The 15,593-nt window shown below is 41.1% G+C and overlaps 1 protein-coding gene across 1 annotated transcript in view; it reads right to left on the bottom strand.

The window, feature by feature from the left end:
• LOC148373012 (neural-cadherin) overlaps positions 1-15,593 on the bottom strand; it is a 241,401-nt gene that overhangs the window by 92,785 nt on the left and 133,023 nt on the right. The window contains exons 8-12 of the mRNA XM_088327543.1: positions 10,521-10,693; positions 10,276-10,444; positions 8,715-8,885; positions 4,360-4,532; positions 1,199-1,366 (exon numbers count right to left, since the gene is read on the bottom strand). Coding sequence (XP_088183669.1) covers positions 1,199-1,366; positions 4,360-4,532; positions 8,715-8,885; positions 10,276-10,444; positions 10,521-10,693 — 854 coding nt within the window. The remainder of the gene's footprint in view (positions 1-1,198; positions 1,367-4,359; positions 4,533-8,714; positions 8,886-10,275; positions 10,445-10,520; positions 10,694-15,593) is intronic.

Raw genomic sequence — 15,593 nt, 5'->3', positions numbered from 1 at the left:
CAGGATTTATATAATTACAAATTACAAATGCCTTTATTTATTTTACATCTGTAGGTTTTTAAGTCATTCTGTCATTGCAAAACCTCGTGTGTAATAAAGTGCTGATCATAATTAGGTTGAGATATAATCGTTTTCATAGTTCATGATATTTCTTTTTTTTATTTTACTCATGCCACAAAAGAAATCTTGTTCCACGGGAAAATATCTTTAACAATTTGCAGTACATTTTTTTTAAATTTTTAGATTTAATATTTTTAATTAAAGTATATTTTTTTCATTGTAGGATTAAAAAATATTTTTATATTCTATTTTAACAAAAATTGCTAAATCATCTGCCAATGAAGCAAGAACATTTTACTTGGAAAAGTGTTATTTTATTTATATAGGGTTTCAAATGTTTTCCTTGCTTCAAAGAGTTTCGGCACGCTGTGAACCACTCAACCATTCACCTGAGAAGAGAATTTGCTGCATTTTCATGTTTTTCTCCCCGTCTTTTTGATGTTTATTGTTTTACGATGGTGTCCTCTTGCTACGTTGATATCCCCCATTAACCCCGTGACTCGATTGTTTGGAATAAAATGCAGTCTCTGTGAAGCTTCTCCTCATGAGAAAATATTGGTATCACTTGTCTCTCTTATTTTGCGTTTTATTCAAATCGCAAGATAATACACTTAACAGTGTTTATTGTACTTTGTGTACTACATTTTCCCCACAGGATTTTTACAGCTGTAAATTAAGTTAAATCAGTACTTCTACACCAGAGGTCTGCAACGCGGTGCCGGTGGAGTCATGTCCTGCACGGTTGTCATGGCGCCCAGCTGGCCCCGCCCCTTGACACCGACTGACCTGCATTTTCCCGATTACTCCTATGGGTACTCAAACGCGCCTTTTGGAACTGCCCACGGACCGGTTCTAAAAATGCATCACGGGTCATTGTGATTTCCTGGGAAATGTGATTTCTAACTGGGATGAGGTTTAGTGGTTAACTGAGCCTATTTTAACCTTTAATAATGACATCCTGGTAATAACATAGTAGTCCTATTTAATTGAGGAAATGCACATCAAACTGGTGCTAAGTGCTAGCAAAACAGGTAGCTCTTTGCTCCAAGGTCGGAGAAACCTGTTCCACACGACTTGAAGCTAATATCTGCGCTACATCCTGGAGCATCAGGTCCGAGGACAGTTGAGTCGCCCTTACCAGGATCTTGGCGTCCCGGACAGTGTTCTCGGGCAGGGTGACCCAGTACTCGGGCTGCTCCCAGTGCGGCGGTTGGTTGTGGACATTGGTGATAATAACCGTGAGCTCCACCGAACTGCTGCGGTTCCCTCCGTCCGACGCCACGATCTGTTGATTGATCTTAGACGTCTACCCGAGGGAAACAAAAGACATTTTTTATAGATTAGCATCCATTTATTTGTATTTCCGATGATAACTTCAATATACCGCCACATATTTAGAGTACCGTAAATCCCAAATTAGCGGGAAATTTTAACCTATGCCTAAAAATCCTGTAAATGTGTCAGGACCAGAACAAAAACAGGACCCACTCGGGAAGAAGGGAAAGGATTGCACACGATCCGGTGATCGCTGTTCGCGGGGAGCAGGTCGCTCTGAAAGCGAAAGTGGGACTTCCGTAACGAGCGATGGCGGTGTCGGGAACGGAAAAAACGGGTCAGTAGCCGGGACAGACGAGCAAAAACGTGATTGGGATTGGAAACAAGTCGAAAGCCAGGAGAGGAGAGTAGACGTGGTCGTTATTCGGGGCGAGAGAACAGATGTGGTCGATATCAAAACAGGTCGTAATACGGGACGGGAGAGCAGAAGTGGTCCGGATCAAAACAGATCGTAACGGGAGACAAACAGGAGCAAAAAAACAGGGCAGGCGAAAAAGGGCTTGCCGTTTAAAAACACAGATTCGCAGACGCAAAAAGAGACTCACAAGACAGAGTTTAAATACTGACAGGGAGCCAATCCGTCAACAAGCTGCAGCTGGCGCCACACGGGCGGGTCCAATTGGGCGCCATGGCAACCGTGACACATGGGCGGGGCCATTTAGGTGCCATGGAAACCGTGACAAAATGTGTAAATGTGTTATCATATTCGTGCAACTATAGATCAGGCAACCATTTCTATCACTGACCAATATTACATAACATCGGTACAAACGGGTATCGAAACAGGACAGCAATGGTAAGAGTACCAAATCCCAAACATCAGCCTGCTAGGGACACGGATGATTGTTCACCATTGCATTACATTGGATGCAACTTAAATCCAAAGCTCATCATGGAATAGGTATAGCTTGGGTCTATCCACTAGACCTTTAAAGAAACAGACGACACATTGAAAGTCTTATCTCATTATCACACTATTTTTAGTCATGGTACCAGATACTGTATGTTAGAGAAATGAGAATACAGAAAGTAATTATAAATCAGTATATAATGCAGTTTCACTATTTCTCAGCTCAATCAGCATTGTGACAGATGTTTTGAATACGTGCAGCCCTGCGTTTATTTATATCTTTCAAGGAGACCAAATTACTTCCCACAATGCCTTTCTCTTCATTTCATTGCAAAGACTTTCCAAGCCGGTGATACAGTAGTATATAACAGTGGACCCCAACCTTTTTTGTACCACGAACCTGTTCACTGTCTGATAATACTCTTGCGCCCCGACCCAAAAATAACATAAACAATTTGGTCCCGTGACTAAAAATAGTGTGCCTTTTCATGTGTTGTCTAGTGCAGTGGTCTGAATTCCGGACCCACCATTGCAACCTAATGGCAAGCTGCGATTCAAACAAGAAAAGAAAATCCACTCAGATGTATCCAATGAAAGGATTGTGCAGTATAAACAGGGTTGGGTAGGGTTACTTTAAGTTGATTACTTTCAATGACTTTTGGATGACTCCAATACCAAATATGCTAATATAAGAAAAAAGAAACTAAATATGACTAAAATGACTCATTTTATGTTAGTTTTGCCGGAGATCGAAGAGATCAAAGCCAGGAGAGAAAGTTTACCACGTGTTGTGAGTCATCATTTTATTCATATTTAGTTTCTTTTGTCTTTTATTAGCATATTTGGTATTGGAGTCATCCAAAAGTCATCGAAAGTAATCAAATTAAAGTAACCCTACCCAACCCTGCTCACCATACAAAGGTTTCAGGTTATGAAGTACCTGAACGGGAAACTATTGCCTCTCGTTACAAAGGCGTTTCAGGATACAAAGTGATTCCCTTGGTCTGGGAATCTCCCCCCAACTTAAATCGTCTTCCCCATGACCAGGGTTGGGTAGGGTTACTTTAACTTGATTACTTTCAATTACTTTTGGATGACTCCAATACCAAATATGCTAATAAAAGACAAAATAAACTAAATATGAATCAAATGATGAGTAACAACACGTGGTAAGCTTTCTCTCCTTGCTTTGATCTCTTTGATCTCCGGCAAAACTAACATAAAATGCGACAGAAACAAAATGAAAATAAATCCAAACAGCTTGCCAACATCATTTTTGCCGTTCCATGTATTTAGTTACTCCCCAAGCCTGCACAAAATTGAGTCATTTTATTCATATTTAGTTTGTCTTTTATTAGCATATTTGGTATTGGAGTCATCCAAAAGTCATTGAAAGTAATCAAGTTAAAGTAACTCTACCCAACCCTGAGTATAAAGCAGAGATAATAGATAATTGTGCTGACCAGCAAAACCAAAACGACTTCAGGTACCCTATATACTCGCGTATAATCGCATATAGGCAAATCCCTAATACATCTTTAAAATAGGGTTATACTAAAATAATAACAAATTGTGTACCTAAACATCGCTAATTATTTAATCACGTAGTCATGGGCGCCATCAGGCTGTACAGCCCAAGACACACCACATAAAATGGTGCCCCTACGACCCTAGTGGTTTAGGGATCTATCTAACTATATATATAATGGTAAAAATCTACCAATATAACACTTTTAAACCATTTATTGTAACTCCCACGAGCACTTTATTGCAGACATCCGCCATTTTCCTATTTCTCAATCTTATCCTTCTTCGACACTAACTTTCTTGAGACCCATTATTATTAGAATTAGAATTGTCTTTATTGTCATTGATATAAACGTTGTGAAACATTGTTTGCAATTAGATTAGACATGGCGCTCCTGGGTAAAACATGTAAAATAGAGATTTTGAAGAGAAAAAATATATAAAAGACTACCAGGATAAATAGGCAAGAAAATACAATAATTAGGGGCAGAAAAAGGAAATAAAACCCCAAAAATCACAATAAAATGAGACGTGTTCTCTCTCAAACATTGCCGATTGACTGAACAAGAAGATCCCGCCCCCTTCACCTGAGAAATAGGCTGATTCACGTAAATCCATCCTGTGCTGGGGTTGATGCGGAGATACGCCGGTTTCTGCGGGGAAAGCGAGTACGCGATAGCCGCGTTACTGCCTTGGTCGTCGTCGTGCGCCGCCGCCCGCAGAAAGCTCGTCCCCACGGCCGTGTCCTCTCGTAAAAAATCTGAAAGAGTACACGCGAGAACGTCAGTCCCATTCCGACATGGCGAACCCGTAAAATAACGCGGTGCGGAGCATCACGCAAAGACAAAACCCAAAATGCGCACATTGTTGATTAAAAACATCACTGCCCTACTTCAAGCACTAACCATGAATTCAAACCTACTCTTATTTTGAAAACCATCATAACCAATGTTCCCTTTTAAGCTGCGTGCGTGCGCAATTGCGCACTACCCAGAGCTTTTCCGCGCACAAGAAAATCTGGCCAGCTCACAAAAACCAGGGCTCGAAATTGCTAATTAAGAAGTTAATTAAGTCAAAGTTACAGTGCATGAAGGTAAAAAAACTCGGCTTCCCCTTACGCTGTGTTCTAAATGCGGTATTTTGAAGTCAACGTTGAAGTAGAACGAAGTTGAGTAAAGTCAGTAGAGTTTTTCGAGAACTGGCTTCTTCGGCTCGGCTCACTTTAAAGAACCGGCTCTTTCGGGTCTCAAACGGCTCTTCAGGTTATTTTTGCTTCTTTAATCCCTACACTACCAAATATTATGTAAAATTGTGCACAAAATGATTTAAAGGAAGGGGGGAAATAGAACAAAAAAGAAAAAAATACCAAAATGAAAAAGCTGAGAAAAAAACGAAACAAAAGGAGAGAAAAAAGAACAAAAAAAATTCTGAAAAAAAGCCAGAAGTAAAGAAAGAAGCAAATAAAGGGAAAAACCTTTGCAATAGTACATGAGTCAATTCATTCGAAAGTGAAAAATAATTTTGCATTGCCGGAAACTCCGCAAAAAGTAACGAGATGTCAAGTTTTGGACATTTGATAATGATTTAGTTGCCACACTTGGGATTCCTGTTGCTCACTGTTGTTTCAAGCGTTGCTCACCGACTTTGTGTGAACGCTCAGACCCGGGGAAAATTAGAGGGAACATTGACGTATGTTGTGTAAAGCCCGAACCTTGTCTTGGTACACCATTTCAAAGCCTTGACCCCTTATTTGGTTTAACAGGGTTCCTACAGCTAAAGACAAGTTAAAATCAATCAATACATTTTAAAGAAAAAATTGAGAACAGGTCCACAACAAGAGTTAGAAGGGGGGCAGTATGCGAGGCAGATGGTCTTGAAAAGTCTGAAGAGATGAGTTTTGAGTCCAGATTTGAAGGTGGCAGAATTCCGGAGGTCATGCGGCAATGAGTTCCAGAGCTGGGGGGAAGACCGGCTGAAAGCTCTGCTCCCCATGGAGCTGAGGCGGCCATGGGGTATAGTGAGATGGAGGAAGGAAGATAATCTGAAGGTTGCGGGATAGTGGGTAGACCTAAGACATGTGTCCGCTCTGAAAGGCCTGACTGAAATCACATCACAGCAGCGCCTGTACTTCCTGCGGAGGATGAGGAGAGCCCACCTGCCCCCACCCTCCCTCATCACATTCTACAGGGGCACCATAGAGAGTATCCTGACCAGCTGTATCTCTGTGTGGTGTGGAGGCTGCAGCGCTACCGACTGGGGTAGTGTGAGGAGGGTAACGAGGACAGCAGAGAAAATAATCGGGACTACACTTCCCTCCATTCAGGACATTGGCCAGAAGCGCTGCCTATCCCATGCTAAGAACATTACCGGGGACCCCTCTCACCCCCATCATGGACTGTTCACTCTGCTAGCCTCTGGGAAGAGGTACTGCAGTGTGCGGTGCAGGACCACCAGGCTCCGCAATAGTCTAGTCCCCCTGGCCATTAGACTGTTAAATGGTCAATCTAACATATAGTTAACTTAAATCTAAACGGCTGCTAATCTGACTTTTTGCACTACTGGCAGTTTTTTATAGCTTGCCACTCCTTGCACATTGCTCTCTGCACTATTGTAATTACAGCGTTATTGTTATAGTGTTAATGTTACTGTGTACCTGACTTGTTAACCTTACTGCCCATTTTGCACATCTGGTTAGCTACTCTTCTTGCACTATCGGCACTATGGTAAAATACTATACGTAGCCAAAATACAATACAACTTTATTTATATCTGTACATTCAAGGAAACTGTGGGGGTCAGATGCATCGACATTTTGTTCTGTATACACGTGTACTAGAATGACAATAAAGTAGATCTGAATCTGAATCTGAATCTGAATCACCGTTTTGATAGTTCCATTATTGTGGTCACTCGTTTTTGCCACGAAACGAAATCGGTAAATTAGTAATGTTACATTTATTTTGTTCAAACAGATTTAAATTTCGTGTTTTCACATTTTTAAGACTTACGAAAATTGGATTCAAGACATTTCCATGCCAATTAAGGCCTCATTTTTAGAAGAATGAATTCAATGCCTTTTAAGACTTTTCAAGGATCCGCGGGAACCCCTGTTTAAGTGAACGCACAAATTTTATGCTCTTTTGAACCTTACTTTTGTCTCAAACCATAATCATGGTTTGAAATTAGGGATTCTTCTACTTTACTTGTACCAATAGCAGTACTTTTAGTAACTCTTCAGTAAACAGTGACAGAAAGTACAGAGAACATGAGACATTTTGACATTTTTGATTGTAAAATGGTGACAAAAGTATATTAGTCGCTGATTTGAATATCAATAGGGTGTCAAACTCATTTTAGTTGGGGGCCAGTAGTTAGGATGAAAATCTCATGGGGCCGGACTAGGAGGTTTAAGAGAAAAAGAGAAGGAACGAGGAAGGGCGAAAAAGAGAGAAAAAGAGAGATAAGGAAAGAGAGGAAAAAAAAGAGAGAATAATGAGGACAGAGTAAGAGTAGAAGGGAGTCAGAAAAAGAGAGAAAGAGTGAGAGAAATAGAGAAAAGTCAATAAAGAGAGACCACAATGGAAAGAAAGAGAAAAAAGACAGAAAGAAAGGGAGGGTAAAGGAAAGAAATAAAGAGAAAGAGTGAGAGAATAGACAAAGCACAGTACTTTCATTTGTTGTTTTGACTATAACATTATCATCGCTATCGGCCAATCGTGTTGCTGTTCTTTGATATCCACACCCCTTAGGGCTGATCTGTGTTTTGTAACCTTGAAAATATAGAGTCCCAGTGTGTTATATTTGACCACTAGATGGCACTGGTGCAAGCGAGGGCCCGTGCAACAAAGCACAGGATATCCGACAAACATGGAGATCACCTAAGTCGGGATTCCACTGTTTAGAAGAAATCTACATTTCCCAACCTGAGACTTATGAAAATTAATTATGATAGTTCATTTTTTATTGCCTAGAAATCAAATCAATTGTTGTTTTTACTGAATGAAAGTTTTTTGTACCACCAGGAGGCTCTAAATATTACACACTGTCCCTTTAAAAAAAGAGGGGTATGGGAAGGGCCTTAAACGGTTGGAATTCCTTATCTGAGGGTTTCTCCCCCTGTCCTCCCTGCAATTTCAAAATCCATTGACATCATCTCTCTTTATGTCATTAGTAGTTCAGACAAAAGTAATGCACTACTCTCCGGTCTCCCGAAGTCCAGAATCAAGAGTCTTCAGCTGGTACAAAATGCTGCAGCGAGGCTATTATCTATTTTGGCTAACCTGCATTGGCTCCCTGTTAGCCTAAGATGTGATTTCAAGGTTCTCTTAGTATTATACAAAATCATACATGGACTTGCTCCCTCATATCTTTCAGATCTGATTTCCCCCTATGTTCCGGTCCGAAGCCTTCGTTCTGAGAGCGCCGGTCTTCTGGTGATCCCAAGAGCAAAGAAGTGTTCCGCTGGTTCGAGAGCGTTCTCCATCCGGGCACCGGTGCTGTGGAATGCTCTTCCCCCTGAGATCCGATCTGCAACCTCAGTGGAAACGTTTAAATCCAAGCTTAAAACACACTTCTACTCTATAGCATATGAATAACCTATACTTTTTGTGGACAATATCTCTGTATTTTTTGTAATTGCAACATACTTTTCTGTCTGGTAATCCAAAAATGAGATACCACAGGTGCGGTCCCTTCTCAAGGTTTCTTCATTTTCCTCATGTTGGGGTTTTTGAGTTTTTCCTTGCCCTCATGTTGTTTCCAGATCAGGGGATGGTGTAATAATAGTCTAAAAAAATAGTCTGTGTAATAACCTGTGAAGCCCTTTGAGACTCTTTGTGATTAAGGGCTATACAAATAAAAATGACTTGACTTGACTTTATCTGAGTGTCTACTAGAGTTTAAACTTATCATTGATGCTAACAACCAGCTATGAAACACTCACACTGGTAGCGGCTGTTCTCGAACTTGGGGTCGTTGTCGTTCTGGTCTGCGACGAGGACGGTGATCGGGCAAATTCCGATGAGTGGCTCCTCGGCCTGATCGGTGGCCGTGACTGATAGCGTGAACTCGCGCTGACGCTCCCGGTCGAAACTCACCGCCGTTGTGATCACGCCTGATAAGCAAATAAGATGCTAGCTTTAATTGTTACTTCGATACATTATGGGCATGGTTGGGTAGGGTTACTTTAACTGGACTACTTTCAATTACCGTATTTTCCGCACTATAAGGCGCACCTAAAAGCCTTTATTTTTTTCAAAAGCTGACCATGCGCCTTATATATGGATCAATATTAAGTCGCAAGGTCTCACAACAAAGGCAAGCAGCCGCCGACTAGATTTTTCCTCGTAGGCGATGTGGTCCGCGGTGTATGCTGGGATACATATGCCGGCGTTTCATTTCCCAGCCAATGTGTCAATCATCATTTGAATCGATCACTATTGGCTAAAGTTATTCGGAGGTAAAGGGGGCGGATCCTTTTTATCATTTACAGGCTCGCATAGGCTAAAGGGGCAAAACAAAGCCTGCAATTGGCCGAAAAAGATGAACGTGAATAGCAAGTTTGGTTGAACTACTAGAGAAAACATGTTTTACTATTCTGTATTTGTAAATATTTTACTCTCCTGGATTTACTACACTCACGGATATAAGAGGACCATGGTTGCACATTATTATTGAACGCAACGACTTCGGTGAGCTACTCCGGCTATATATTTTCCCTGTATCTCGTTTCAGACCGATCTCGATGTTTCTGTGATGAGTCTATTTTTAAATTAAACTCAATTCCAAGTGTTTATTGTCATATGCACAGTAAAGTTGCGAGCGAAAAAGAAAATAGAAACTAAGGAATGGTTGGCATTTCTTGAATCCCAAGACTTTAACCTTCCGAATGATATTTGGAACGATGCATTTGAGTGACATCGTACAGACACTGTTTCCGTATATGTCTGAGACACGTATTTGCTTCTTTGCAAAAGCTTTCGGAATGTTAAGGGGGTAATAAGTTGGACTGAACTATCTGCCTGTTTTGTCGACGTTCCCATTGTAGCGCCTTATAATCCGGTGCGCCTTATGTATGGAAGATATAGGACCAAAAACTCTTTTTTTGGAGGTGCGCCCTATAACCTGGTGCGCCTTATAGTGCGGAAAATACGGCACTTTTGGATTACTCCAATACCAAATATGCTAATAAAAGACAAAAGAAACTAAATATGAATAAAATGATGACTCACAACACGTGGTAAGCTTTGGTATTGGAGTAATCCAAAAGTAATTGAAAGTAATCCAGTTAATGTAACCCTATCCAACCCTGATTATAGGGAAAAGGTTAAAACACAACTATCTTTGATCACCAATCCAAAATCGTAAAATGTAATGGTATTATGCAAACTACCCCCCAAAAAACCCTCAAAAACAATACAAGATAACCAACTGGTAGCCTTGGTAAGTGAAGATACCACTCAGGTCTGATTGATAAATTGATACCGGTGAAGGCTGATACCAACCAGTGTCTGGATGTATGTCAAATCCAGACGACACCCCGTCCCGGTGCATGATTCTATACTTGACTTCTCCGTTTACCCCCATGTCGGCGTCCTGGGCCTGGACCCTCAGCACAAAGGTCCCAGGGGGCTGGTTCTCCAGAACGGCAGCTTTGAGACTATAGTTCTGACACTACGAACAGACACAGAAACCATCAGACCACTTTGAATCGATTGAAAGAGTTAAGACGGCATTACGGAATAGCCACCTCCTGAAAGACGGGCTTGTTGTTGTTGATGTCGTTGATTCCAACGATGACCTGAGCAGAGCTGCTGAGGGGGTAGGGGCCACCGGAGGCATTGTCGTCCGTGGCAGTGATGGTGAGGACATACTGAGGACCTTTTAGTCGCGGCGGAGGGCTGCGACGTAGCTTGATTATACCTTGAAACAAAGTTATTCAACTCTAATCAAAATAAAACTTAAAGGGATTCCCAAATTCTAAAACATAATAAATGTGAGAAAATTGTACGTTTTGTTGCATAACATTTATACGTACGTCACTGGTATATTCAAATTATTTTCCGAGATAATGAATTTTGAGGACAGTCTGTCTCGTTTTTGACTTCCCGAGTTCTAACGTCATGTGAAGCACACCGGCACCCGAGCAAGCTATTGGTTTGCATGTTAACTAGTCGAAAAGGTTTTGAGTGTTTTAAGCCAAGTTTTGATAGTTTTTGTGGAGAATGGCAAGGCGTTATGTCGCAGGTGGGTGCAGCAATGGTACAACAAATGGTAAAAATAACACGCACAGAGCTAACAGTGGGTGAACCATCCAGGACATGTCAGGCTAACCGGATGCCATAAAAGATGCACCGGGACTGATTGGCGGAAAAAAACAGGAAGCTAAAACAATGCGGTAAGCAGCCAAGATAACCGCGAGCCATAGCAGCAACAAAACACGAACTCAGCCGGGAGAAAGGACAATAAGCACGGCAAACAAGCCAGCTAGCCGACTGCTAGCAGGGCTAACCTAGACCAAACAAAACTGTCAGCCGTCTGAGCCCGCTGTCCAACGGGAAGCTATGTGGACAATATTATATTAATTGCAAGACACGCGGCGAAAAACACGATAGGAAAAGTCACACATACCTAAAATGAGGTTAAGTCAATAAAGGAATGCAAGCTATAAACTACTGCAGGTAAACTTAACCTGTGATAATCAACTCGGACAAAACAGTCAGAAGTCCCCCAACGACACGTAAGCAAAGTTCCAAATACTCCAAGCGGAAATGAACACTATGATGATTACTACAATCGCTTGTTGCCTTGTTGTCTTTTGGTGACATCAGAGCTCTAGGCATTATGAGGTCAAACTGTCTACTTTGAAAACTAATTTCTAAAAATCCATGGCGCTTGAAATATTTTGGAACATATCCGCATGATTGTGGGGAGTAACACTGCACGATAAGTGACAAATTGAAAAAAAAGGTTTTTTAAATAATCCCTTCAAATTGAAAACCTTACCTCTAGCTTAAAACCAAACCCTTTCATAACTCAGTCACTTCCATTGATGACTATAAAAGTTAATATCTTATGACGGGTCTAATGGGCACAGTCCAAGGGGGCAGGAAAAGCGATAGACCAAAAAACAACTGGGCCAACAACATCAAAGAATGGCCTGGTGCCAAATTTTTTACAACCCCAAAACAGGCCAGAAACCATCAACAGTGGAAAAAGCTGTCCAGAGTTGCATCCTCATTGGTACCCAACGACCCAGCCAGTTAAGGGATTCGTAGATAATGGTCTTCCTAACCAAATTCAACAAAACATATCACATCGTTAAACATGACATAACATGACATAACACATTTATCATATTTTCAAACCCTGTCATGGCTAAACCACAAAAAAGAGCAATTAAAATGTACCTTACACACTCAAACTAACCGTATATCAAACTCCGAACGATTTAAACCAAAGCCTAGAAAAGCATTCAACAAATTCTCCCATGAATTTTAACTACTACAGACTAGAATCCATCCGGCTCAACCATAACCTTATTTTTTGCTTTCACCATTTAGTACGGTCCAATTCCCTTATTGAAACGTTCCTCGTCCATATATTGACCAGAATATATCGATCCTGACCACACGACAATCTAAAAGCATCACTAAGTGAAAACAGGAAAGGGGTGGGGCATTATATCACCCTGCAAGCTTAACTGGTAAAAAACTAGAATGCAGATGATAACCAGTGTCTGAAACTTGAAACAAAATAAGACGACTAATCGCAAAAAGTATTAAGGATTTAAAACCATTCATTGCTTGTATATGCCATCGTTGTTTTCCATCTGCCATCAGTATGTACCTGTGTTTACTTGTCTTCCTTCATGCAATGTTTGCGTCGTCTGCTACAAGCCACGTGAACTCCTCTTTCCACGATGCTTTTAATGTACGTTTACGTTTTGTAGCGTCATCCATTTTGTTAGCTTCTTTTGAATCTTTCTTCTGGGGCTGAGGTTTTGGCTTGATTCCAAACCACTTCTCCATTTTTCTTGTGTTCTCTGTGCGTCTACTATGGAAAATGATATGCAAATGCACGACCTTATAACGCTCGGGATGCATGAAGTTATTCGATGCAGGCCTCTCATTGGCTGCCGAGTATGCAAATTACCAAACGAACCGAAATTCCGAAATTTCCAAACCGAACGAAGATTCCGAAATCGGAATAAAGCAAACGATGCACGCAGACGTTATTTCAGTGTTGATTCTACACTCAGGTAGTGTTGAGATTTAAATTAACACTGGTTATATGGTTAACTATTAAACAAGTAAAACACTCAGATGTTTAAAATATATTTTGTCATCTATTTTATGAATTTTGTATAAACAAAACAAAAAACAAATTTGTCCAAAAATGTGCCTTTAAAAAAATCTACTTATACATTGGGTCCTATTGTTCCAAAATTGTCATGATTACCGATATGATTCACCTGTGCCCGCTCCTTTGGCGCCAACTGCCTCGGACTCTGATTGGCTCCCTATCCCTGTTTAAACCCACTCTTATCTGTCCCTTTTTGTCAGTCCGTCTGCGAACCTCAGTTAACACTAGGCAAGCCTTTTTCGACCCTGACTCCCACCTGCATTTTTGCTCCCGTCTGTCAACCCGTTTTTGATCCTGACCACGTCTACTCTCCCGTCCTGGATTTTGACCTCTTTTTGTCCCCGACCACGTCAACTCTCCTTTCCTGGCTTACGACTCGCTTACGACCCGACCACGTTTTTGCTCACCTGTCCCGGCTCTCAACCTGCTTTTCCATCCTTGACACCGCAATCGCTCGCTACGGAAGATCCACTTCCGAGTTCGGATCACAATCCGAATACGAGACCGACTTCATGCGCCTAGCAAACGCCAAATCGTCTTCCTCTTTCCTTTAATAAAACTCGTGAGAAACGTAACGCAATTGAGTCCTGTCTCCGTTCTGGTCCTGACAAAAATATTGATGTTGTTTTAAACAAACCCTTATAATGGATAGTTCAATTCCAAACCATAATTATTAGGTTACATGTTACATTAAAAAAATTATGTTTATTTTTGGTTTTGTTTGTCTAAACCAAACAATGAAAAAATAAATAAATCAGAGGAGCAATTTGGGAGCCAAAAGCCAGAATTCCCATGACAAGTCTGATTAACCTGTTCTCTTAGATGCAACAGTAGAGGGCGGTAATGCTTCACAATACAATGAGGACTGGAGCCACCGTGGGCGTCATTTTTATGCACTTTTAAACATTTTTTCTTGATTTAAAAATGAGTCAGACTGCCAGGAAACACAAAAATGTAAATAATCCCAAGCACTTCACTCAGATTTCAAGCATTTTCCTGACCTTGAAAACACAAGATTAAAATTCAAGCATTTTCAAGGATTCGGAACACCGGTACGAAACCTAAACATCACAACGCAGCAAAGAAAATACCACATAAGCAGCTTTAGCACAGACCCTGGGAGCCAAAAGTCGGATTTCCCACGACAAGTCTGATAACCCTGTTTTCTTGGATGCAACAGGAGAAGGCGGTAATGCTTCACAATACAATGAGGACTGGGAGCCACCAACGGCGTCATTTTTACACACTTTTAAAGAATATTTCTTCATTTAAAAGCGAGTTCTCTCAAGTCACACTGCCCGAAAACACAGAAATGAAAATGATTCTATGCACTGCACTCAGAATTCAAGCATTTTCCTGACCTTGAAAACACAACATTAAAATTCAAGCATTTTCAAGGATTCGGAACACCGGTACGAAACCTGATCATCACAACGCAGCAAAGAAAATACCACATAAGCAGCTTTAGCACAGACCCTGGGAGCCAAAAGTCGGATTTCCCACGACAAGTCTGATAACCCTGTTTTCTTGGATGCAACAGGAGAAGGCGGTAATGCTTCACAATACAATGAGGACTGGGAGCCACCAACGGCGTCATTTTTACACACTTTTAAAGAATATTTCTTCATTTAAAAGCGAGTTCTCTCAAGTCAGACTGCCCGAAAACACAGAAATTTAAATAATCCTATGCACTTCACTCAGAATTCAAGCATTTTCCTGACTTTGAAAACACAACATTAAAATTCAAGCATTTTCAAGGATTCGGAATCCTGATTATCACAACGTGGCAAAGAAAATACCACATAAACAGCTTTAGCACAGACCCAGGGAGCCAAGAGCCGGAATTCCCACGACAAGTCTGATAAACCTGTTCTCTTAGATGCAACAGTAGAGGGCGGTAATGCTTCACATGACGATGAGGACTGGGAGCCACCATAGGCGTCATTTTTACGCACTTCTAAACATTTTTTCTTGATTTAAAAGTGAGTCAGACTGCCAGGAAACACAGAAATGTAAATAATCCTATGCACTTCACTCGGAATTCAAGCATTTTCCTGACCTTGAAAACACAACATTAAAATTCAAGCATTTTCAATGAGGACTGGAGCCACCATGGGCGTCATTTTTACGCGCGTTTAAAAAATGTTCATTTAAAAGCGAGTTCTCTCGAGTCAGACTGCCCCAAAACACAGAAATGGAAATAATCCCAAGCACTTCACTCAGAATTCAAGCATTTTCCTGACCTTGAAAACAAACCATTATAATTCAAGCATTTTCAAGGATTCAAAACACCGGTAAGAATCCTGATTATCACAACGCGGCAAAGAAAATACCACATAAGCAGCTTTAGCACAGATCCTGGGAGTGCGTCGACATGAAAATACTTACTTGGCACTTTGAAGTGACAAAACCCGAAGATCACAGCAAGCCAAAGGGCTACTATTGTCGTTTGTTGCTA

Source organism: Urocampus carinirostris, chromosome 2, assembly GCF_059441175.1.
Source record: "Urocampus carinirostris isolate Australia breed hairy pipefish chromosome 2, RoL_Ucar_1.0, whole genome shotgun sequence".
Classification (NCBI taxonomy): Eukaryota; Metazoa; Chordata; class Actinopteri; order Syngnathiformes; family Syngnathidae; genus Urocampus; species Urocampus carinirostris.
The sequence above is the reverse complement of the archived record's forward strand: the minus strand, read 5'-3'. Positions and strand labels throughout refer to the sequence as shown.